At 35.1% G+C, this 25966-nt stretch overlaps 1 protein-coding gene across 3 annotated transcripts in view; it reads right to left on the bottom strand.

Moving 5' to 3' along the window:
- Tenm1 (teneurin transmembrane protein 1) overlaps nt 1–25966 on the bottom strand; it is a 713845-nt gene that overhangs the window by 260031 nt on the left and 427848 nt on the right. For all 3 annotated transcript variants that reach the window (XM_004646075.1, XM_004646076.1, XM_004646074.1), the window contains exons 7-11: nt 20798–20997; nt 18988–19198; nt 10977–11078; nt 9173–9367; nt 5514–5714 (exon numbers count right to left, since the gene is read on the bottom strand). In XM_004646075.1, coding sequence (XP_004646132.1) covers nt 5514–5714; nt 9173–9367; nt 10977–11078; nt 18988–19198; nt 20798–20997 — 909 coding nt within the window. The remainder of the gene's footprint in view (nt 1–5513; nt 5715–9172; nt 9368–10976; nt 11079–18987; nt 19199–20797; nt 20998–25966) is intronic.

The raw sequence follows: 25966 nt of genomic DNA on the forward strand, positions 1-25966 counted from the left end.
TTACATTTGAGATATTCTCTACTGAAATGGTAAATTGTGGTTACTTTGCTTGTGAGTGGGTTTTTTTTTTCAGTCAGAAGCATGATCAATGGCTACACAGTCATTTCAATTATATATACATTATGTTTTAAACAAAACAGTTCCTTGTCAAACTGAATGTACAGTTCTGCTGCAACTACATATGAAGGAGATAAATAATGTATACACCTGAATCATTTTAAAATGCCTAATCAATTCCTGGAAATTGTAAAGAAAGTGATGCTAGAAATAGTCAGATGAAAATCTTTTGATTATTAGCACTTTCAACAAAGGGGAAAGCTAATAATATTTCTAAAGTGTGTGATACTTGTATAATCGAGGAAAATTTCCCTAGTAGCAATAATTATATTATCTTCTTATAATTTCCTTCTCTAATTATCTCTTTTATTAGTAGTTGCATATCACCATCTATTAGGGAACACTTAAAATGTAATGAGACATTATTATAATGAAGATGCATATACACACCCATGTTTATGTTTGTGCATGTGTATCCACATGTATAGAGACAAATCCTCAAATAATATGGTCTATATATCAAAGTATGTATGTCCTTTCAATGATAACAAAGCTATTTTTGATGAGTATTTTCTTACTAGAAACATTATAGAATTCAGAAAGCTTATGGAATATATCTACAAGCCATTTAGAATCAGTGTGAATAGTTTAATATACACAATCAAGACTCAGATCTGAGAGTTGGAAGGGATCTCAAGGCTCTTTTCATTAACCTCCTACTATTTCACAAATATTAAAAATTTGAGTGAGCTTCTGAAAGTGAATACAAGTGTGCAACAAAAACCCAGACACACACACAGACACAAACACACACCATATTATAATTTTTCTCAGGCTCCAAGTGACATATAATTATAGAATGACATAAAAATTAGTGTCTTTATGATAAAACCTTCAGACAATTTACGAAGAAAACCCTTAATGGATAGGATACATGGAGATGGTACATCATATGATTTCTATTGTGTTACATATAGTGTGTTCAGAAACACCTTAGGGTCTAATGTTCCTTATCTCTCTGGTTGATAAACATACTTCTAAGACACATTATAAAAAGAAGAGATTGTGGAAGAAAAATGCTACGAGTTGTCTTCTCAATAGAAATGGATTGTTTCCATGATTGGCTGTTATTCACAAGTATCAATAGAGGGAGTGGCTCGGAGGAATTTTCATCAAGAACATAAGAGTTCAAAGTCTTAAATTCTAACTTATTCTCCCCTTCAATGGTTATGTGAAGGAGAAAAAAATTTACAAAACAAATATGGTAGATACATGTTATAATGCTGATCGCAGAAGTGAGGTTCAATACATTTTACTGAGATTATATACCAGAGAATTACGTTTTAAGGGAGCATAATTGGACTTGTGGTATTTTCAAATCTATACTGGGACATAACAAGCTTTGTCGTATTCTCCGTGGCATATATTTAAAGATAAATGAGTTAACTTTTGTCAAGTGCCACGAGACTATCAGGTTAAAGAAGTCTTTATCAAGTAGCAATTGAGGGATGTAACAATACTCAAGGTACAGTACATGGAGTTACAGACTGAAAATCACTAAATCAGTCATGGCACTCCTCTTGGTAATAAAGAAGCACAAAGAGCATGTTAACCGTTAAGCGCCATGTGCTTAGGGGAAGAAAATGGCCAATTGCAAAGAGTATATCCACCTATGAAATGATATGATCCATCATAGGAATTATATGTTAAATTGCTTCCTGCACTAAATAGACTCAATTAAAAGTCTGTGTAGTGAGATCATCTCAATGGTTAAATATGCTCTGTGGGAACAACCTTTCCAGAGTTTAAAAATCACATAAAGACTATGCCTACTTGTCATTCCAAACCTGGAAGACATATCCTGTTCCTACTTGTCAATTGGGTAGTTTTATTAGAAATGTATTTATTTGAAAGACTAAAGAGTTTGTGAACATATCTGTGTATACTTTTGCTTTTGTGAATGAGACATGCTTCTGGTGAACTTTTTCTATTAGATCCAGAATGAATATACATGGATTTAGTTCAGGATTCTTGAACAAAAATGTACCATTTATGTACTTTGTATGAGATGCCCTTCATCTCCTTTTTGGTAAGGTAGATTTTCCACTTGATTTTTCTGTTTGTCCAACTTTTGTCCTCCTTTGGGAAGGATAAGGTTGAGCAGCTGATATACACACTATAGACAATGGAAAAACAGCAGACCTGCTTTCTATTTGCAGGTTTGCCACTAGCTAGGTCTGCGACCTTGAACCAGTAATTAAACTTCTCTAGTTCTCAACTTCCTCATGTTTTAAAAATGTGTATTTATTGCTCATTATTTAACATCTGTCTTTCTACATCTCTGACGGACTAAAGCTCTACTAATATAGGAATCTCTTTTCCTCATTGATGTATCCCCAGAGTATAACACATAGTAGACACTCAATGAAAAATTTTTAGGTAAATAAATGAATATTTCATATCTCACTTAGTAAGTAATGTTACATTTCAAGCACTCTCTCCTTATAGAAATCAGAGCCATTGGTAATACAATATCTACCTTCTTGTATATCCACGCAGTCCCCAATCCTAGTCACCTTCTGTCATATCTGTCCTTTGCATCCTCATTTAAATTCCTTTATATCAAATTTTCATCATTTTTGCTATATTCTCTAAACCATTCCCAGTGTTATTTTCTAAAATATAAGTATGATTATGACACTACTGTATTTATATGCCCCTAATGGCTTTTAGGACTTAATGTAAGATATTTTATGTTTGCTCACGTTTATATTGCTGACCATAGATAGCATATTTTATTCTTCTCTACACAATATTGACTCAAATGCTAATGAAGACATAACAGAAGTGCAATAAAGGACAAAAGAATGAGATGTGAGGAGGTAAGACTATTTCAGTAACTGTCACAGCTGCAGACCAATTAACCCATCGCGTGCATTAGAATCTTCAGGAATGCTAAGGAAGTCATACCAGACACCACCATATTTGAGAAGCGTCAAACCAGATATTTCTTTAAGAGCCGTTAGTCTATGGGGCTGTGTTTGTCAGCTTTTTGTCACTGTATCAAACCTCTGGTGCTCAGGAAGTGGAAGAGTGAAAGATCATCATTCTACAGTCACCCTTAAAGGCACACTTCCAAGGAGGTAAATTCCTACCATGAGGCTTCACTTTTTTGAGGTCTCTTAACTTTCTAATAATGTTTCATGTTGACAACTAAGCCTTTATATGCAGAGCTGTAAGAGCCATTTAAATCAAAACTAGAGGATGGGGTAGTAATTTTCTCTCATCAATTAATCTTTTTTATTCTGAGTAGGGTTGTTTGGACTGACAGAGGAGTTGGCACCAAGCACTCAGTCAAGCACTCAGCTGGCACATGTATATTTGTTCAATACATAGAACATGATTTTTACAATTACCACTTCAGTTATTATTAGATTAGCATTGTCATTGTTTTCTGAAATTTTAAAATGTAATTCCTCACCCATATTATTTCTGTGTGAGACAATAAAATTTCAGGGAAGTATAGTTATAATTATAATAAAGTTTTATGTTAAAATTAATTATCTCAATGGGGGATCTTCTTGTTTCCTTAGTTTAAGATTGATCACATACTTCAGATCATGAGTTACTTCAGGGGTCTCAACAGTTAAGCAGAACACTCATCTTTTTGCTTTATCACATTCCATGTTGCATCCTAAACAAAATTCATAGGGTCTGTAGGAGGTAACCTTTTCTAAATTCCACTCATTTAATGAGCAGATAATATGAAGATACAAAGTAAGAAGAACAGTTCATTCTTTTCAGTGCTTCAAACTCGTGAGCAAACAAGCAGTGCGCACGAATATCCAGATCACAATGTTGTCAGTGCTCTCTAGCAATACATATGAGATAGAGCTCAGGAAACTTTGTTGATGTGAACACATAATGTTGTATGGAATGACTCAAATTGCAGTTGTTGATTGACTGGTTAGTGTTTCTTTGGTGGAAAGGTAAAAATACTCAGTACTCAGGGAACATCATGAAAAAAACTGAAATCATGATGCACTGGTGGCAAAGAGAGCCTACACGCTATGTGGGAAGAAGGAAAAATTTATACAGGAAGCAAAAGTGGATAATTGACTAAAGATTAAAAGATTTGGAATAGTTTATGCTGACCTGTTGATAGCAGGCTGGAAAATTTGAAGTTTCCTTGAAGAAAGGGAGGAGCTATTGCTGTGATTTAGATGAACAATAGCCCATGAAAGACATCATGTGCTCATAAGTGGGAGTTTTGGAAGATGCCCAAATCATGCGAGTGATATAGCTGATTGGCTATTCAGAGATAGGGCCCTGTTAGAAGAGGCAGGTCACTGGCAGTGTAAAACAGAAGGGTATACCTCCCTCTTGTCTTCTCCTTTCTCTCTGTTTCTAGCTGTCAAGGTGTGAGCAGCTTCTCTCTGTCTCAGCCCTTCCATCATGCCTTTCTGCCTTAGAGCCAACTTACCACTAACTGTAAATCTGAGTCAAAACTTACCTCTTCTCCTTTAGATTGTGGGTATTGGGTATTTGCCCAAGCAATGAGAAAATGACTGAAAATGATTGTGGTACTAAAGAAGTGGGGTCATTGCTGTGACTGCTACCTTACCATGTAGTTTAGAAATCTTTGGAAATGGTTCATGGGAGGAGTTTGGAAAAGGTTGGAGATACGAATTAGAGAAGTAACAGAGTGTTGTGAGCCAAGCTTCATGAGAGACTGTGGTCAAAGCTCAGAAGACCAGAAGGCTTGTAAAAATAGAGATAGTAAAGACCAGGCTTAGGAGGTTTCCAGTGGGAACAAGGACTCCACTTCCAGGAATACTCTATGGCATGTATCTTGTCTTCTGGCAGAAAACATGTCTACATTTTGCTCATGTCCTGAGACTTTGTGAGAGACTTAGATTAAAGGGAATAGATTACTTATCCTGGTGGAGGAAATTTCAAGGCTTTTAAGGGACAACTAGACACAACTATAACAGGTGGGGAATGAGAAAAGAAAAGTTATGTTATACAAAAAAAGCTAATTAAGCAGCAAAATGTAATTATATAAAATAGATTTTCTGTGCTGGGCTGTGTTTTTAGTCATTGGGCCACCCAGTGAAAATGCCCTACCATTCAAGTTGTAAACGACAGTTACTAGAAGTAGTTTGTGTGTACCTGATAGTAGAAGACTTGGGAACTAGTAAAATAATCATGAGAGAAAATAAAATGAAAATGAAACTTCAAAAGAGTTGTCAGTGAAAAAATAAGATGAACATAAGGAACAGGCAATAACATGTTGTCAATGAAAATACAATGAAGTGCTAACCTAGGAAACACCTAGAACCCTCTTAGAACTCATGAAAGCATATGCATCAGAGTCTAAGAGCACTACCTTAAAAGAAGGATCAGTTAGAACTTGGGAGAAGATAAAAAAAGATAAGGATACAATTTTAATATACCTGTTGAGCAGTCTGATCCTGTCCACTTGGGATCACAGCTGCATACTCCAGTGTCCAGAAGAAAAGTCCCATGTCCTGAGCATTGCTCTTGACATACGGGAAGTGGAGTTTCACAGTTCACTCCTCCCCAGCCAGTAGAGCAGTGACATTCTCCTTTTACACAGATGCCATGGCTGGAGCACATCGGGTCCAAGCAATCCTCTGAAAGCCCAAAAAAGGGGAGAGGAAAGGTTAATAAGAATAAGTGTGGGATAATAAAACTGAGACACTCACATTGATTTCCTGGTATCGTATCGTTAATGCTGCTCTAATTAAGCAATAAAATGACTCATGCAGACATTGTGTTCAAACCAGAAGATTATTAACACTAAAAAATATGTTGAGTTTCATAAAGGTTGCAACCTAAACTTAGAATAAGAAAACCACTTATATGCTCTGTGAAACTGTGAGTAGTGTGCAGTACTCCCACACAAATGGTGGGTAGATGAGTGTATGCCTTCAATAGGAACTCCTCAGCTTTGGAAAAAGCCCAAGAATTTTTGCTAAAGAATTTCCTATCCTTTCCAAAATTGAAATCATAGTTTTATTTTAACTTTACATAAAATTTTATGTTTGGATTATTCAAGTTATTGGGTTGAGATGACTTCTGTTGCACGAAGTAATATGGTAAAACAATGTGCTATATTCTCTCAATTATTCCATAGAAGTACTGAAAATATAGTATTTCACACCTAACTTAAAAATTATTTTCTTTATAGCTTTCCTATCAGGATACTGTGACACAGCTTCTGATGTTGTAGACCAAATTCCGTTTGTCTCTGAGTCCATAATTTTGAACTTTTTTTCCTGTTTATTTTAGCCAATGTGTAAATTATTTTAAAGGTAGATAGATACCTATTACTGGCTTGGGGCAAAATTATTTTGTGCTTTTTCTGGGTAACATTCTATAAGAAATGGGAAGTTTGACTTCCAAGTATTTACCCTTCCTTTATAAAGCAGAGGAGACTAAAACAGCTTTTTGAGCAAAAGAAGAAAGACACAGAAAGACAAAATACTGCATGCTCTCACTCATTTGTGGAAGCCAACAGGCCAAACTTGTATAATAACATATTGGAATAGTGGTCTCTAGTGATGAGAAGTGCTAGGGTGGAAAGTGGCAGAGAGAAATTCAGTAAGTGGCACCATAACTATAGTGAAAGGAGATAGGTCACTCTTAGTTCTTTTTCAGTAGAGTAGGGCAGTTAGAGGTACAAACCTCTTATGATGTATTTCAAAATGACTAAAAATGTATGAAACTCCAAAAACATAAAAGTGATCAATGACTGAAGATTTAAAATTGATTATTATCTAAATTTGATTAAGAAACATTGATTATGAATGTATTGATGTATATAAACAATAATTAAGCAACTAAAGATGAAATAATTCATAATGAGGATATACATATTGCATTACTTTTGCAGCAATGGAAGTAGATTGATGCAACTTGCTTGCATTTGCAAGACTGGCCTAATTTTATGGTGGCTTGTGGCCATGGAATCAACTAAGTCTAATTAAGCACTATTATAATTAGCTTATTGCCATGATAATTAGACCAAGATCTAAAGGTCATTATCACAATATTTTAATACCTAAGCTAACCAGCAAATAAATACCCAAAGGTAAATCTAATTTGATTGATCATTTGGAACAAGAAGATATGAAGTGTAGAATCTTTTTAGAATAATTCTGTTTTGCTATATTCAAGTAAAACAACTTTAATAAGCAAAGCAATATTTGTCTTTTTCTTGTCTTTTTGAGACAGGGTTTCACTATGAATTTCAGGCTGTCCATGAGCTCACGTTGTAGCCCAAGTTGGCCTCAAACTTGCAATGATCCTCTTGCCTCAGCTTCTTGAGTGCTGGGATTACAGATGTGCACTATCATGCCTGCCTTTTCTTTTCTTTTTCTTTTTTTCTTCAACTTCACAAAGATTATTTTCTTTAGAGGCCTACTACATTATAGTCACATAGAGATTTATATCCTGTAAGTCATACTTAATTTGGAGGCACAAAGCCATAATGGCCAGTCACAGATGAAATGGGCTGGATTTAAGAAAATAGGATGTGTTAGACACTAACTAAAACCAAGTGTTCATTTTAACAGGAACTGCTGCTACCTGGATTCAGCTGATTGCCATCATGTAGCAATGAGGGCCCTGGGTGACCAGATTTTCTTGTGACCAAGAGTAGCCAGAAATAGGTACTTCCTTGCATTTTTTTTTTTTACTTTTTAAACTTAGGCAACTAAGTCACACAAACCAATAGCACCACTGTTTACATGAGCTAAAGAAAAGCCCACCTATGTGCCTGCATTAGCCTGTGAGTTCTTGGTCTGTGATGTCTGACTTAAAATACATTTTCTATTGCATGTGTAAAGTGTATTGCATTAAATATGGTGAACCTTCTTCCTTGCTCTTTTGTCTGTTCTACAAAATGTTTTAGTGATGGTGAAGTAGGTCAAGTTAAACTAAATTATTTTTCAGTAGCTTAAAAGATTTAAATTAGAAGGGTTGTGTGATCTTCATGACAAGTTGAAATGTTATGATAGACACTATTATTTTTTGGCTTTGTGTGTCGCATGCAGCATCAGAATTTACATTTTAAGTATAAAATAGTTATATTTTATTGAAAATATCATCATAGAAGCCATTTCCAAAGGTAATAGGAATTCTAGAGTTTTCCATAGGCCTAATGCCATTCATTCAAACAGATAAAATTTTCACACCAAATTTCTGCTGTTGCTAATGGGAGGTGGAAAGCTAAAGTCTTGCTTGTTCATGGAGTGGAATGAGATTAAACCCTTTAGAATGCTGTGTAATAGTCTTAATGAGCCATCTTTAAAAAGCAATTATAGTGCATTTTCAGCAACCTCTTTCCTGAACAACAGTTGTGATGAGACTATCTCCCATGGTAATGGTTTAATATTATTTCTGAAATCAGTCTTATTTGAGGAATGCAGCATGAAAAAGGTCTGATTACTAGTAAACTTATTTTCCAATGTGTCTCTTTAAGTAATATGACTATTGCCACTTCAAAATATTTTTATAAAGAGTCCTCTGGGGTGAATTAAATATAAAGGCACTGCTTTGAAACTAATTAGTGATAAGCCTGGTTTCTTAGGCATAAAGGTCAAGTTTCAGCATGCGGCGTGTAAAAATAAATAATATAAAGCAATAATAATATGGTAATTACAAATCACTCCCAAAGAAAACATTTGCAAAACGGCTCCAAATGTGCATATGTCATTATTTTTATTGCGTTCTTTAAAGTGAGATGTAGCATAATATTCTCTCTAATAAAGAAAGCATATGAATTAATAGCTAAAATCATTAATATGGAAATTCTCAACTTATGAAGCTGTATAGAAATAAGGAGAAAACCACAATTTTTCCTTACTACTCTGCAGGTGTCATAGATACAGTCACACAGATGATGTCAGGCACTGTCAGAAGAGGCAGGAGCTTTCCTGATTCCAGCCCCCTGATCATGTACTAAGGACATATGAAAGACCTATTGTTTGCAAAGCCCTCTTGCTTCTGTATTAGAATTACAAAATGACACCTTGGAAGATTCAGTGAGAAAAATGCCTGAGGCAATAGATTAAAATGAAGCCCTGACCTTCCTCGCATATTTCTCCTTTATATCCTGGCACACAGATGCAGACTCCCATGATGCAGGTGCCGTGGCCAAAGCACGTTGGATCAATGCATTGTTCTTCTGGAACGTCACACTCTGGCCCCTTCCAGCCATTCCGGCAGACGCAGTGTCCTTTTTCATATTCTCCATTCCCACCACACAGCACAGGGCATGAATCTGAAGGGTGGCAAATGAACTTTTATTGTTTTGATATGCTTCTGAAATCTCCAAATAGCAATTATCTATTGATTCTTGTAAGATATTTCAGGCAAGAAAGTGTACTATTTCTTCCTTACCCTTTATTAAATTGGCACATGTTCATGACAATAAACATAAAAGTTTTTCTTACAGGAGTGGGGTAGAGATTAGTTGCAAAAATATTATGATCCCACCATGCTCTTTTGACCCCACATATTCTTAATGTATTATTATTAACATTTTAAGTTAGAGATTTTTCATTTATAAATTTGGTAAAGGGTCTCACTACCCAGATAGGACTCATGGTGATCCTCTTGTTTTCAAGCTCCCCAGCACTGGGATTACAGGCATGCGCCACAATGCTGGGACTCAGTCACTGGCTCAGCATGCCCTGGAGGGGGTGTCCAGCATGGCATATGGGACCAGGGATCAAACCCTGGTCCCTGCGCTTGCCAAAACAGGCATTTTGTCCTCTGAGCTATCTTGCCGGCCCTAAGATAGACATTTCCACACTTTGAGGTTTTCTCTCTCATGGGTTTTCTTCCTTAAGCAGATGCATATTGCTTTTAGGAAGCAAGAAACTGAAATTTAAAAAATGAGTAACTAAGGGGTTACTCAGATATTCACATAAAATATTATAAAGCCCTGTGATTAGGTTTATATTGGACAGGTGTCTACTTGTGTAACACAGTGTGCAAAATTTTATTAGAGAAATTTTTCTGCTTTCTCATTGTATGTCTTCCTATTAAAATTGTGGGCTTTTTGAGTACAGAGTATGTCTCTTCTGCTTTCTCACTTTTGTGATGCTTACTGCATTTCTACTCCTATCTCCTACTCATGTCCTGTCATGGTGCTGGGAATGTAACACGTACTTTATGATTCTCTGTGTTTTGAAGTTTCATCTACAGAAACTGAGTGTCTTAGCAATACGAGATTAGCAGACTGGAAACTTTAAGTTTGGCTAATAGAAACGAATACAAAGCATCTGCAAAGTCGTAACTATCAGCTTAAGGGGAAAATAGTGTGATTTACCCAAAATTTTCAAGAACTAAATTCTGAGGCAGTCAAAGAAACAGTAAAGTTCACCAAGTTTAATTTTTCACTTTCTAGTTTTTACATTGTAGGTTACTTACCCATTTTGCTGCAACTCCTTCCAGTTACATTGATGTATATAAGCCCTTACTAACTTTGCCTCTTTTAAAACTCAGTCTATTATGAATTAATTTGTGAGGAAAATATAAGCATTGTAAAGTAGCCAGACCAGTCAATCTGAGCACAAACTTCCTTTTTAATATAACTTAGCTAAGTTATTTAAGCCCCTTAAAGATCTTTCTTTCCTCATAAAACAAGGATAAAATTAGAGCTACTTCATAGATCTATTCATTTTAAGGAATCGAAATTAAAAGAAATAATGCAAAATGTCTGGTACAGTGACAGGCATAGTAACTGTTCAGTTTTGGGTAGCAACTGTGAGACACACTGCTGTTGTTGTTGCTTCTCTGATTATTGTTATTATTGTTTCTACTAAGTCTGGATTCTCAAATGCATCTATTTCCTTAAATCAGTCAGACTCACAGAACAACATTACCTCTGGCACAGTCAGGTCCAAGGAATCCTGGGAAACAATGACAATGGCCAGAAATGCATTCTCCATTTCCATTGCAATTAGTTGAACAGTCATCCATTATTTCTGTTAATACAAAGAAAAGGAAAAATGAATAAACTTCCCAGCCAGAGTCCTTCTTTTTTTTTTTTAAGTTGCAGAGACTATTGGCCTACAGCAGTCTTGGCCTCTACTGTCTACAGAGTACTTACTGCTCCGAATCATATGCCAAAGAATTCTTCAAGTTGTCACATTTAGTAGAAGATTATTAAAAGGGCCCTGGATTTGCTGACTTGGCTATTTAAGAAAACTAAAAACCAACTTCATCTCTAAGTGCATAAAGACTGTAGATGAGTTGCATTCTTTAGAGACATTCATTAGATAGCTAAAAATATATGAGTATTACAGGACATTTCCAAAATCAAAACACGTGAAAATGCAACCCAGAAGACAACTGTTTGTTTTTCTGACTCAGTTTTCAGCAGATAAAGTTACTTCTTTAGCAACTTAAAATATTTAATCTACTATCTTGACAGCTTAAATATGTTAATAAGTATTTCATTTCCATTAATATGTGACAATAGAAGGCTTTTAAAGTTAAGTGTTCATATTGAATTCACCACCACTAAAAGCATTAGGACCTAAGTATTTTTGTTGAGTCATGCCTTCTTGACTATAAATGCTTATCAGTTCTCTACCACTAATTTCCTCTCCACCCATTCTAAGAGAAGTTTTCTGGGAATTGAGAAGGCTTTGAAGGTGTGCATAGGTATTTTTGGTGACAAAAAGATTTGCAGTACAATAAAACATTGATAAATCTTTTAGTAACTTCTCTGAAAAACTGTAGTCTTACAAATATTGGCCTTTGACAATAACTTTAAAACTGCAGTTTAAAAATAATATACTAAAGCATAAAAATGGTCTGTGAGCTATGATGGTCACTAGGCTTTACACTTCCAAAATTTTGTGTGTGTATGTGTGCACATGTGCACATGTGTGGGTACATGTGTGTGATTAATCCTCTTTGCATTACTCCTTTCTATAAGTTTTCTGTACTTAGCACCCTTGGACTAAGGTTTTATGCTCTGGCTTATTAAACTCACACTTTTCTTATGCACCTAATTTCCATTTTAAATTCAAATTATCTGCTTCACCAAGTTTCACTTGGATAAGCTATTTACAATTAGGAGAGATTCTAGGAGGTGGTCCCAGCATCTGTTTTTGAGTGAGTGCAACTTCATAATGAGCATTGAGAAAAAGCATTTCTACAACTGTGACCTCTGAATCATTTCTATCATTAGGCTCATCACATTACAAATTCTTGGAATTTAGCTCCATATCAACTTAATCCAATCTCTAAGCTATGAAGGACAATAACCTACATTTTAAAAAACACTGGCTGGCCAGAGAGCTCATTGGACTAAAGACCCTGCTTAGGCAGACTCAGGGACTGAGAATTGATCCCCTGCCTGCTGTGCCACCCCCCCCCGGGGGGGGTGCACACTGAGATGGCGATTGAGACTGGGTGTGGTAGTGTGTGCCTGTAATCCCAGTGCTTGGGAGGCTGCAAACAGGAGAATCACTACGAGTCTGAACTACATAGTGAGACTCTGTAGACCCTGTACTAAATACATTTAAAAAAAGTCTTACTGAACCTGCAGGTCCTCACATATTCAAGAATAGAAAAACAATGCTTTATAATAGTAATGTTCCATAGTTGGAGAACTGGTGATCTCTATGTTGAAGCTTTTTCTTGGGAAGATTAAAGGCAAGAGAAAGGAAGTGGTATTTAATCTATCTGAGGGACTTTTGGAAAGGTGAGAATGAATCCAGTGGTTGTATGGATAACCACTCTTACATCAATAAGTGCAGATGAATCTCAACTCTATAATGCAGATTGCCTTTTGAAAGTTTATGTTCTGTCCACTGATTACTATGTTGAAAAACTGAACCCAATAAGCAAGTGACGCATAACATAAAAGGAAATATAACTGAGCTGACTAGAATGTAACATGGAGACAAGGGCCAATCTTTGTTAACTCATTAACGTATTGATTGTTTTCATGACATTAGTTATTTTAAGAAAGATCATTAAAAATATAGAGAGTAGTTTTTTATTGAGAGATAGAAAATTTTTCTTCTTTTTTCATATTTAAGCTTTTATGCCAAACAGTACTTGTCATTCTGACAGAATGGAGGAAATTTGTAGTAAAGTAAATATAACTGAAGAGGGTCAGTGAGCTAGCTCAGGGGACTAAAACACCTGGTTAGGCAGGTTTAGGCAAGCAGAGGGACCTAGGATGGATCTCCAGCACCGCATGCCACACCAGCCCTGCTCCCAGAGCAGGCTGAGCCTGCCAGAGACTGGGCGTGGTGGTGCACACCTGCAATCCCAGCCTGGGGAGGCTTCAAGTAGGAGGATCACTAAGAGTCCAAGTTGCATAGTGAGACCCTGTACCAAATAAATAAATAAACAGATAGATAAATAAACTTGAAGGTAGTTTCACACCAGATCCCACTGACAATTTCTTAGAAGCAGCCATGTTAGAATGCAACTATTGTTTAAAAATATTTAATAAAATTTACTATCAAAATAAATAAAAATCTCTACTTGTTTTTTGTTTCTTCATCTTTTTATTTTATGGGGAAAAGGTGATATGAAATTTCATAACAAAATAATAGGAGAATAGCAGCAGTTAATACATTTCATGCTGTTATGGGAGCACAACATATGGGCATAAAAATTATTCCAATCAATATTAGCACAAACCTTCCTTTTCAACAAACTAAAAGATACTATTATAACTGGTTGGGTGTTATGCCTGTCCTTTCCTTTTTCTCCATCATAGTTTCTTTTTCCTTTTGAATAATTTCTGTCTATTTCACAATATCTATTGTACATTTTAGACCTTATTTACTCTTTCTGTTTTTCACACCAGAAAGACAATATGTTGTTTACACATATGAGTTGGATTGACTTCACTTGGGATTATGGTCTCAAGTCGCATCCATTTACCTATAAAAGTCTTGAGTATATATTTCTTTATGGTTCAGTAGTACTTCATTGTATAAAAAGACCAATCTCTTTTACCTATTCCTTGGTTGATGGGCTTTTGGGTTGCTTCCAAGATTTAACTATTACAAACTGTTCTGCTATGAACAGATGCACATATATCACTGTGGTATGACACTTTTAATTCTTCTGGGAAGATACTCAGAAGGGCAATATCCAGGCTGATTGAGACTACTAATCCTAGCTTTTTGAGGAATCTGCACACTGATTTCCATAGTGGTTGGACCAGTCTGCCCTCCCACGAAGAGTGGAGAAAGCTTCCTTTTTCTCCATAACCCCTTCAGTATTTGTTATTGGTTGATTTCTTGATGATAGCCATTCTTTCTGGGGTGAGATAGAATCTCAGTATTGTTTTAATTTGCGTTTCCCATATGAGCAATGATTTTGAACATTCTTTCATATATTTATTTGTCATTTGTATTTCTTCCTCTGAGAAGTGCATATTCATCTCAAGATGCCCATATTTGGATTGGGTCTTTGAATTTGGGGCCTGACTTTTTCAGTTCTTTATATGTTCTAGATGTAAGCTTTTTTTTTCTTTTTATTTATTTTATTTTTTTCCCATAATTTTATTGATAAACAAATAGCAATGAGACAGTTTCAAATCAAATTGGTAGGACAGTTTCAATAATTAACACATTGCATACTCTCTTCCTAGTGGTTATTTGCTGTATAAGATGTGGACATGATATCCTATTTAAAAACACCCTTAGAACAAATCCCTCTATTCATGAAGAGAATGTAACTATATATCTATCCTAACTACAAGATGTAAGTCTTTTGAGTGACAATTGGTTAAAGTTTTTCCCAATCTGTGTGTTGTCTTTTTCCTCTGTTGGTGATTTCTTTTGATGTACAAAAGCTTTTTAATGAGACTGCAGTTGTTGATTGTTTGAACTATTTCCCCTGCAGTTTCAGTTTTGTTCATGATGTCTCTGCCTACATGAAGTTTCTGTCTTCAAGATTTTTGCCTACTTTCTGGGCAGGGAGAATAATTCAGCGATGTAAATATCTAACTGGCAAGAGCAAGGCCCTGAGTTCGATCCCTGGTGAAATAAAGATATGCACCTACTTTCTCTTCTAGCACAGTTAATGTCTCTGTTTCAATATTTATATCTTTGATCCATTTTGACTTTAGTTTAGTGTACACTAATGTACATGGGTTTAGCATTAGGCTTTGGTATGTAGAGCGCCAGTTCGTACAGCACCATTTATTAAAGAGGCTAGCTTTCTTTCAGTGAACATGTTTGGCTCCTTTGTCAGAGATCAGGTGACTGAATGTGTTTGTAGTTGTGTCTGTATCTGGTAATCTGCTCCACCTTCCTCAGGTCTGTTTTGTTGCCAGTGCCATGCCTGTTTTCATCGCAGTAGTTTTGTAATATAATTTCAAGTCAGGGATTGTGATGTCTCCTCCCTTGCCTTTGTAGCCCAGAAACACTTCTGCTATTCCAAGTCTCTGTTTCCAAATGCATTTTAGGACAATTTTCTCTAGTTCTGAGAGTTGTGCTAATGGTATTTTGATCAGGATTTCATTTAATGTCTGTAATGGTTTTGGGAGTATTGCCATTTTCACTATGTTGTTTCTTCCTATCCTTGAGCAAGGAATATCTTTCCATTTTCTGATCCTTTTTGACCCCTTTTTTTTCAGAGTACTATAGTTCTCAATCTAGATATCTTTTAATTTCTTTGTTAGATTGATTCCTATGTATTTCATTTTTTTGGACATTATAGTGAAGGTTATAGTTTTCCTAATTTTTCTCTCAGTAAGTTTGTTGTTTCTGTATAACAATGCTATTGTTAATCTGTACATCTTATTGACTTATTTAAGTACTATTGCTGGGTCTATGCTGCTATGTAGAGCTTAACCCCAGCAAATGCAAATGAGAAGACAATAATGTTTGAAATTGTCACGTACCCGAGTATCACAGATATTTTGGGATGCCCTAGGAACTCCAAGAGGAAAATGGTTTTAACAGGAAAACATTAACTACTATTGATAAAAACAAAGCATTTTTCTATTTATGTTGGCTTTCAATAAGCTTTGCCTTTTACCTTTTAAATCTTATTTCAGAATCACTTCTAAGACTCCAGTTTATCCAAGTCAAGAATTATTTTGAGGTTATATGTTTAACACCCTGTTTGTATTCTGAAGTAGAAAGCTCCTTAGTATTCACATCTTCACTGATGATAGGTTTTGCTTCTGGCAGGTTTTCTCATGGGAGAAATTAAAGGTAATAAATAATCCTATAGAAGGAATATAGTCTAAAGGGCATGTGCTTTGGATTCAGATATACTGGGTCTCAAATATCAATTTTACAACTTTCTGTCTGAGAGAACTTGCTAAAGACATTTTCCTCATATCCATTTCCTTATTTGTAATATAGTGTTACTATGTCTGAGTCATCACGGTTGTGATGAGAATCCAACAAACTAACTGTATGTAAGTTAACTTAGAAATGTTTGAGAAAGAGTAGCACTCCAGAAGTGGTGTTACATAACAAAGCAAACTTTCAGAGATGAGGGGTTAGTGATAACCCTACCTGCAGTACTGGAAACAATATACATTAATATCAGCGATTTAATACTTAGTAAATGTAAATTATTAATTTTATTTTGATCCTTGTTATTAGTAGATAAAATAGTTAGGATCAACTGATTCTAATATGATGAACTGAATGAATGAGAAACACTTATAACAAATTAACACCAACTTTACTTTTAATTTTCTATTTATTTTTAATTTTTAAAGAGAATAAAAAATAGTAAAGAAAATCTCTTTAGAAACTATACAGAAATTCGCTAAATAAAATGATAGAAATTCCACAGTCGTCGTTATATTACTTATTGTTGTTTTCAGTTTAGTTGTTCAGATTACCAGCTATAAGAATGCAAAATTTGTCAAAAAATTAAAAGGTAGAGAGGAAAAACATTAAGCATTAACTCCTCTAGAGTGTCTTGCTATACAGATTTCATACTGGCCTTACAGTGGCTACACATCCGAGTCTGGCCCAAATTTGGAGTGATCTTCCTGTCCTTATCCTCCTCAATGCTGAGATTAAAAGTATGTGTCACCAAAAAAGAGAAACCTTTCCTTTTAGAATGAAATATATAACCTTTTTATACTCTAGACTATAAAATCATAAGATAATTATTGGGGAGAATTTACGATAAGCATCTTACATGCTTTTGACTGTTTTCTGAAATTTGCTTGATTTTTTTAAATGGAAGAATAGAAGCATTTCTGTTGGTTCTAATCTCAAAAGGATAACACAGAAAGTAAAAAAAGGGACTTAATAATCAATAGGCAAATATGTTGTATATAAAACTGAAAATTTCACATCTGTATGAAAGGACTGAAGAATCAAAGGTTGGATATTTTATTAGATGAAGTGAAGTGCAGGGAAAAGCATGAAGCATATTTCCAGGACTATGATTTTCTTTTTTTTTTTTTTTCATGGAACCGGGGATTGAACTCAGGCCCTTGTGCTTGCCAGGGAAGCGCTTATTCCACTGAGCTATCTTCCTGGCCTTGGGACTATGATTTTTGAAGGGTTGATCAATTAGTGTTTTTAAATTGAGCTGAGGTGTTAAAATAACAGAAAGAGAAAAAAAAATCACAAATATTTTACACATTCTAATTTCTCTAATTACCTAGGAGAAATTCAACCTTTCTTAATTAATTGAAACTCATATTATCAAAACTGAGCCTTGGTAGAAAAATATGAAAGGTCCATACATTGAATTTGCCATACTGAGTCTGCGAATAGTAAAACAATAACATAACATATTTTACTTTCTAATTTACCAAATAGGTTAGCTTCCAAAGATGTATTATCAGTGCCATTTTCTCTAGGGGAAAAATTATCAGTGAAGTTGTACTGCCTTTGTGATTACTTTAGAGGAAAGTTTTAATAATCTTATGGCTAGCATACCATCTTCTACTCACTCAAGGTCTTCAGTATTAAGTAAAAATAGAACACAATTGTTACAAAGAGCAGATGGTATATCTATTAACAGTCAACACATCTTCCTAAACATATGGCTGAACAGGTTAACTAAAGGATAAAGTGATGAGAGTTGTAGAGAAAACTGACAGATGTAAAACATTTTCCTTTCTTTTAAAAGACATGTGTTTTAGGAAAATTTACACACTACAATACTGTGTCTATGAGTTGCTTACCCTCAGGACTCTAAAATTGCTTAAAACCCCCCAGCTTTATTCATACAAAAGATCATGGGGAATTAATTTACCCAAACATGACAAAAGAATTAGATGTCTCTGACTAACTAGGGTGGCAGTGAATAAGGATGTGTGTAGGCATTGTATTTAAGAGGAACATATTTTATAAAGTTCTGAGAACACCGAAAGAGCCATTGTGATGATTTTTAAAGTAAAAAAATCTGAAAGAAAGGGCTTTGAATGATGAAGTTATTATCCTCAATATTCTTTGCTAAATACTCTCATGTTGTATTTTGCAGCGTTAATGCTCCTGGAATCAGTTGTTCTAAAGAAGTGTATTGATGCCAGCCTTTTCTGTTTTACAAAGTATTTATTTGAATTTTCTTTTATGATAGAATTTGAATTAGCAGAGCTTCTCTTGCTTCTATGCTTCTTCACTCTGGCTGATCACCTACATAGAGTAGGTAATAATAATGTTACCCAAGGAGTTATTCTTGTTGAAAACATATAAAAAGATGCGTAACAAGTATCCTGAAGTAACAGTAAATTATAGAGAATTTTAAAAATCTTATGTAACATGAAAATCATATCAATAATAACAAACTTTTCTCATCAAGACCTATCCTGAAGTTTGACTGAAGGTAGAATGAGTAATAAGCTTAAATAACATCTGTGCTACTTTCAGCACATATGTCTTTTTAAAGTTCTACTCTAAATTCAAAATAATAGCTGAGGCATCTTACCGATTGCTGTAGTTAACACAAACACTTGCTCCACCTTTTTCCCATCATTGTAAAATGCCATATACCAAGGTCCTTGGTCCATATACTCTATGAACCCTGTCTCCTGAAGGGAGGTTAAGATCAGGTTCCGGGGAGAGTGCTGCATGTCATCAGAGCCCTTGGAGTCCTGCTTGACAAGTTGTTTGCCATCCATAAGCTTTACAAAATCGAACTGGAAGATACACAAATAAAAATATGAATCACAACTTTTACACCTGGTTGATAAATACCTCCTATGTGAATTGACGTATGGCCTATCTTTTTGCTTTGGAGGTAGGCAAAATGGATTCAAAGATTATTAATTATTAAGTATATTTAAAGAAAAAACCATATGAATTCTGAAAAAAACATACCACTATATTTGTAAATGTTATATGCCATTCAGTTTCAGAATATTCTAAATAACTGTTCAAAAGAAACTAAGAAAAAATCCTTATACAAAAGGATCTTGGCATTTTATGCAAACGATACTTAAAAACATATAGTCTCTTGAAAAATGTTATTATGACCTCTCTACAAATAAAAAAATCAGTTTTCAAAATAAATAAATGAACAGTTGAAAATTCAAGAACATTTATCATGTATTCATGTTGCCACATGTTGGGTAACATACTTAAACTTTCAAATACTTCCTCTTCTTCTAGTCATTGCATATACATGGCACATAGTTCTTTAAATAGTTTTTGTAAAACAGTTTGAATGGTATCCTGATTTCTTACCTAGTCTGACACAGAAGTTGAAATTTTAACTCTAGGAAAATCTGTGCAGAGGAAAGCATGACCAAGGTGTTTGATTTGTTTGATTCTTTCTTTCTTTCTTTCTTTCTTTCTTTCTTTCTTTCTTTCTTTCTTTCTTTCTTTCTTTCTTTCTTCCTTCCTTCCTTCCTTCCTTCCTTCCTTCCTTCCATATTATTATTATTGTTGGTATTATTATTCTTGTTACTATTGTATTCAGTACAGGGTTTACAGGATCTCACTACACAGATCAGATTCACAGTGATCCTCCTCTTTTCAGCCTCTTAAGTGTTGGGATTAGAGGCGCCTGCCACCACACTCAGTGTCAGTCACCCTCTCAGTGCTCCCCGGGAGTGGGGCTGGCATGGCACACTGTGGATTGAACCGAGTTTCTGGCGCTTGCCTAAGCAGGCACTTCCATCCGTTGAGCTATCTGGCCGGCCCTTTATTCTTTTCACTATTTCTTGGGTGAATTAGGGTTCCAAATGGATTAATGTTGGGAAGGAATAAATGAAAAGATACAAGGGTAGTGAGGTGACTAAGGTTTAGGGAAGGGTTATGTAAACTACAGAGGTTTTAAATATTGGAGTGATTTACTAGTAGTAGCAAAGAAAAGATTTTACCACTACAACAACCTGCCTTTTCTTACTTATGTCCCATCAACTTCTTTTTGGTGTGTATTACTTCACTGAGACAAGAGGAAGGATGTTTGGAACCCATCAAAGGTATGATGGGACTAAATCTATGCAACAGGAAAGGTTGGAAAACCTAGAGTCACTACATGCCAGCAAGCAGAGGCCACACTTAAAGAGTATTTTCTTCAATTCTCCTTTCTAAATTTGATCTAATAAATGCTATTCCTTCCAACTCCATTCCATGCTTTAATTAGTTTGAATATGATTACTGTATTTATTTGTTATGAAGATACTTCTGCCCCCAGATAGTGACACCTACAAACTTCCCACATCACAACCTCTGAGGTGTTCCACCCAAAATCCTCAAAAAGAGATCAAGAAAATAATGATAACATCAAATACCTGAGTGTGTGTCGGTGGAATGTTTCTTCTGCCATATATTCCCAGAAGCGAGTCCTTGGCTAAGGAAATATTAAACTTCAGATATATGGGATGGTGGATAGTAATCTGGAAACGCCAGAATAAGCCGGGTGGAATGGTTTGCATGACCTGTGCACCAATATCAACTTCTCCGGTGTCAATTGCTCGCCCCTTCTGAAGCACTGGTTTGGGAGATAGAGAAAATTATATATTATCTTAATGTATAAGGCAATATATTTTACCTTTTCAATAAGAGATATCGCAAATCAAATCACACAGATTTTTTTCTTCCCATCCACTACAGGTATTTTTCACAGCTTTTCAAGAATTAGGTATCAACTAAGTAGCCTTCCATGAACAGCCACTATGTCAGACTCTCCTTTCTCTTAAACTTACTACTCTTACATTTACCTCATTCATTTTGAGTCATTTCAAACATTATTTATGAGTTTTGTCTTAGTAGCTACAAGAAGTACAAAAATGAGTGAGATGCTCTTTTGTTATTGACAATATGGAGATAAGAAAATAACAGAGGAAGTAGGACAAGTATACAAATAAATGTATTGTCAAGAAAGGACCATTGTGCATCTGTATATACAGAATAGTTAGGATAGATATATGGCAACTCTCTCTTAATTCAATGAGAAGAAAGATTTGTACTAATAGTGTTTGGACAGGATATCATGTCTGCATCTTGTACTATGGATAACCACTAAGAAGAGAACAATGTACAATGTATTAATTATTGAAACTGTCCTATTAATCAGTTTTGAAACTGTCTCATTGCTATTTGTTTCTCAATAAAATAAAATAAAATTAGAATATATATTCTGGTTGTTCAAAGGTGGGAAAAAGGATTTCATGAAGGGTTAGTCCTCATCTCTATGTCATTGCATTTTATTTCTCCCTAGTTCCTGTCACCATATAACACACCCTACATTTTACTTATGTATTTATTGTTCATTGCTTGTTTCTCCTGATAGAATGTAAATTCTACAAAAGTTTCGATTGAGGCTGTTTGTTCATTGCTTTGTATGGCACACTTTGAAGCATGAAAGTAAATATAGGCAGATGATGTATATGATCAATACATATTTATTTTATTATTAAATGAATGAATCACCAAAGTACTATCATGGGACTTGGCATTGAAGATTATCCTTAGAGGAGAAAGAGGGAGGATCAACACTGAGTTGCTGTTTGTGACTTTGGGTGATTTGGACAGTGGTAATAGCAAATATGAGAGACCCAAAGGAGTTAGCTTGTGAGGAAGAATGTTGACTTTGACTTTGGAAAATCAGAGGTTTGGTATTTATTGTCATATTTTCTAATTATTTCTTGTCTTCTGGCTTAATACATGTTTCTGGGGAATGCTTTGCTATTTCACAGTGAGGATGTAAGGAATATAACAAGAAAGAGAATCAATTTGCCTTAATTTTAAGGAAGGAGGATTACACCTCAGGAGGGAAAGTTCAATTTGGCCTCATTTCAGGCCGCCTTTATATTTTTCAGCCATCAACTCTGTCTCCACATCAAACAGTTTAAAAACACACATGGTCTCTGTCCTTTGTGTTCACCCGCTATAAAATTAACAGCCCATTAAGAAACACACCTGCAGTGACTTTATTCAGAGGCCAATACTTTGCAGCTTTTAACTCCCTAAAATACCTCCATTATTGCTTTTTGTGTTAAGGCCAAGAGTAATAACTATTTTAAGAATATTCACTGTTAACTGTTAATAATAGATTTCAAAAGCAATTTTGAACATAATTATGTATTACAGGACACATAATTTTGTGGAATTGACATTTATAATAAAACACGCCCTTTAAGACAATAAATGACCAACTGACGACCTTTAGTTTTTACTGAAAGTTACTTTTCCCCATGCAATACAGAGCAATTTGGTCTCCAAAGGGTTGATTATACATTAAACTCCTAAGGTTCTGGAACTGACAAATGTCTTCAATGACCATGTTTATGTGGACACTTCTCTTCTTAACTTAAAGTTCATTTTATTCAAATGCCCTCTTCATTACATGCTTTTACCAATTGTTAAAATGTATCATTTGGACATGTAAACTTTATTATAAATCTAAAACAATTAAAAATGATCTAGGGTTAACAGATGCCTTTTTGCAGGTATTAAGAAGAGCCTTTAATGAACAGATGCTATCATTTAAAAAAGTACTAAAAAACTGACAAAGCTTCCTGATGGATATTAACCTTTTTATATAAGCCTTGCTAAATTCTATGCCACCTTTCTTTCTTCACTTTTTTTTGATATCAGGGATCAAATGTGGGACCTTTCACTTGCTAGGCAGGTGCTTATGCCACTGAACTATCTCCCTGGCCCTCTTTCTGCATTTTAGAGCATTGTATATTACACAACAGGGCTCCTTAAATGTTATTCACTAATTCATGAGAAATTCATGAATTTGTGTTGTTGGAGTTTCTTGCTCATTAGGATTACTGCATACTTACAACATGTATGCATAGTCTATGAAAGTGATTTTAGAAGGAGATGATCTTACCATTTAAAGACTTAACATTACACTTTAGCCAAAGTAAGGCAACGGAGATGACAATGGGTGAATAGATATTTGGATTGTAACTTAGGTAAAAATAGAAAAGCAAGCTAGTTATGGTGCTTTGGTACTAGAGAAAAAATTTAGTTTGCACATGGAAAACTTCTCAGCCTCTAACATTTTTAGAATTTTATGCATCAGAAAGGAAAACCTGGGCCAGGGAGATAGCTCAGTAGAACAAGCATTTTACACCAATAAATCACTTGCTCCTTTTTATCATCTCTCAAAATTAGTTATGAATTAAAATATAATGATTATGAATGCATTTATCACTTTATTGCTTTCTTTACTATCACTAAATGTGGAGGAAACTAAAAAGAAGGAATTATATGTAGAAACATAATACAAGATATGAGCTTGGGAATATATTATGTATTAACATAAGTATGTGAAGTAAATCGAAACAAACTTATCATAACTCTGATCTTTTGTCTACAACTTTTCAAGAGCAGAGCACTGATGTATTATTTTTGGCATTTCTGTGTTTCAACTTTCATTTAATCACTTCTTTGCTGAAGCACATTAAAAGGGCCAGGATGACCATATGCTCTAGTAGCAGAGCACTTTTCCTTCTACAAATTCAGAATGAAATTCAGAGAACTATGAATCACATCCCACTGTGTGATACTGCGGTTGCCACTGTGTCACAAATATCCACCGATTTAGTTTGAGCTTAACACTCTCTTTGTATGTTGCAGCACAGGCATCAATTGCTGAGTAGGACAAACACCAATGACAGATAGGCTGTGTTGAAGTGTGGTGCACTAAGTGATCTTAGCTTTGTTAAAAAAGAAAAAGTCAACCAGCCAAATAGCTCAGCGGATTAAAGCACCTGTAAGCAGTTGCAAGGGCCACAGGTTCGATCCCTGGGCCTGATGTGCTGCCCCACTGCGCCAGGGACATGCTGAAAAGGAATTGAGATTGGGCATGGTGGCACGCTCCTATAATCCCAGCTCTTGGGAGGCTGTAAACAGGCAGATCACTACGAGTCTGATCTAGTAGTGAGATCCTGAACGCCCTGTAGACCCTTTCGTAAAATTAAAAAAAAAAGGAAAGAAAAGGTTAAGCTACCTGGAAGTTAAAGAAAGAGGGGTCAGGAACTGTTGACCTCATTACTTACTAAGGCTTCATGTATCTAGCTCCAGATATTATGTGACTGGTGACAAAATGATTAATAAGAACATTGTATAAAATCATGAGCAACTAACTATATTGTGAGAAGATAACTACACTTAATGTAGCTAGACATGCTGTGTTCAGTGATTCTATGTGAAACTCAATCAAACATTAGTAGAAGACACTGCCCTGTGGCAGTACAGTCCAGTATTGCCTTAAGGTGAAAATAACCCGGTTAGTGGCTACCATATTGCCCATGAGAGCAACCTGAGTTATCTTTCAAATGTGTTTGAAAATTCTATAAAATATATCTGTATATCTGTGCTATCTTTTCAAAATAAAAGAAAGAAAAATATACATTAAGGGTATATTTATCCTCCCTTTAATCTTATAGCATGTTAACAATTTATTTTTCACAATTTTGAGAAAATACTGGTGTAGTCTTTTAGCAGAATTAGTCCTACTGTGTGTCTCATGAATTAAGTTACATCTTCTTTGTAGTTTTTCAAATAATATTAATTTCACAATAGCAAACCTTTGTAAAATTTATAATATCAATTTCTGAAGAAAAATTGGGATGTGAAATCAATTTGCAGTTTCTGTGATCAAAACAGCAAAAGTCTACTTTCATTTATGTACCATCATACACTGTTTCTTTCTATGAACTTTTGAAAAGAGAATGTACTAAACTTTCAATTTTTCATGAACAGATTATCTGTCAAACATGTTTTTTTTTTCTCCGAATGCCTTCAGGGCAGGTTTGGCTGGCTTGAGCTGTGGGATCAAACCACAGCAACCTGAACCTGACTGCTTTGTTGAAGCAGCCACTTAAAGAACTGAGCTAAGGGGCAGGCCCCCTCAAACATGCTTTTGTATCCACTATATACCCCAAGAGCAGTCAGGATAAAGAAGGGAGAATGAACCTTATACACTGAAGGTACTTTGCACATACTGTTTGGATTAATTAATAACATAGTTATATTAATAATTTATTCTGTTGATGGTAATTGTGGTAGCTTGTTTGTATTTCAGTGCAGGGTTTGGAGGATAAAGCATTGAAACTACCTGCATTAATAGGCCTTGGGGAATTCACTGAAAAATATGTTTATAAATAACATCGCTCTGTCTTAGTGACACTGATAATAGATTGCTTATTTTGTTGAAAAGTCCATTAACTAATCTTACACTAGAGAAATACACTGTTGTACAAATGTATACAATTATGTTCACCACCCCCTTCTTTTTGAACAATCATCTACCCGAGAGACAATACAGCAGCAAATGGCATGTCAAGACAAGCAGCCCGTATTCAGAAGACCAGAATGACAGGCACCCCCAGCATGAAACTACTATTACAAAATACCATCTGCAGTGCAGTAGCTTATTTCACAGGTATCAGTATATATAGTTAGTCAGGGTGAGAATCTTTTCAATTAACTGCTAGATT

The sequence above is a fragment of the Octodon degus genome, unplaced genomic scaffold (genome assembly GCF_000260255.1).
Source record: "Octodon degus isolate 3935 unplaced genomic scaffold, OctDeg1.0 scaffold00251, whole genome shotgun sequence".
NCBI classification, from domain to species: Eukaryota; Metazoa; Chordata; class Mammalia; order Rodentia; family Octodontidae; genus Octodon; species Octodon degus.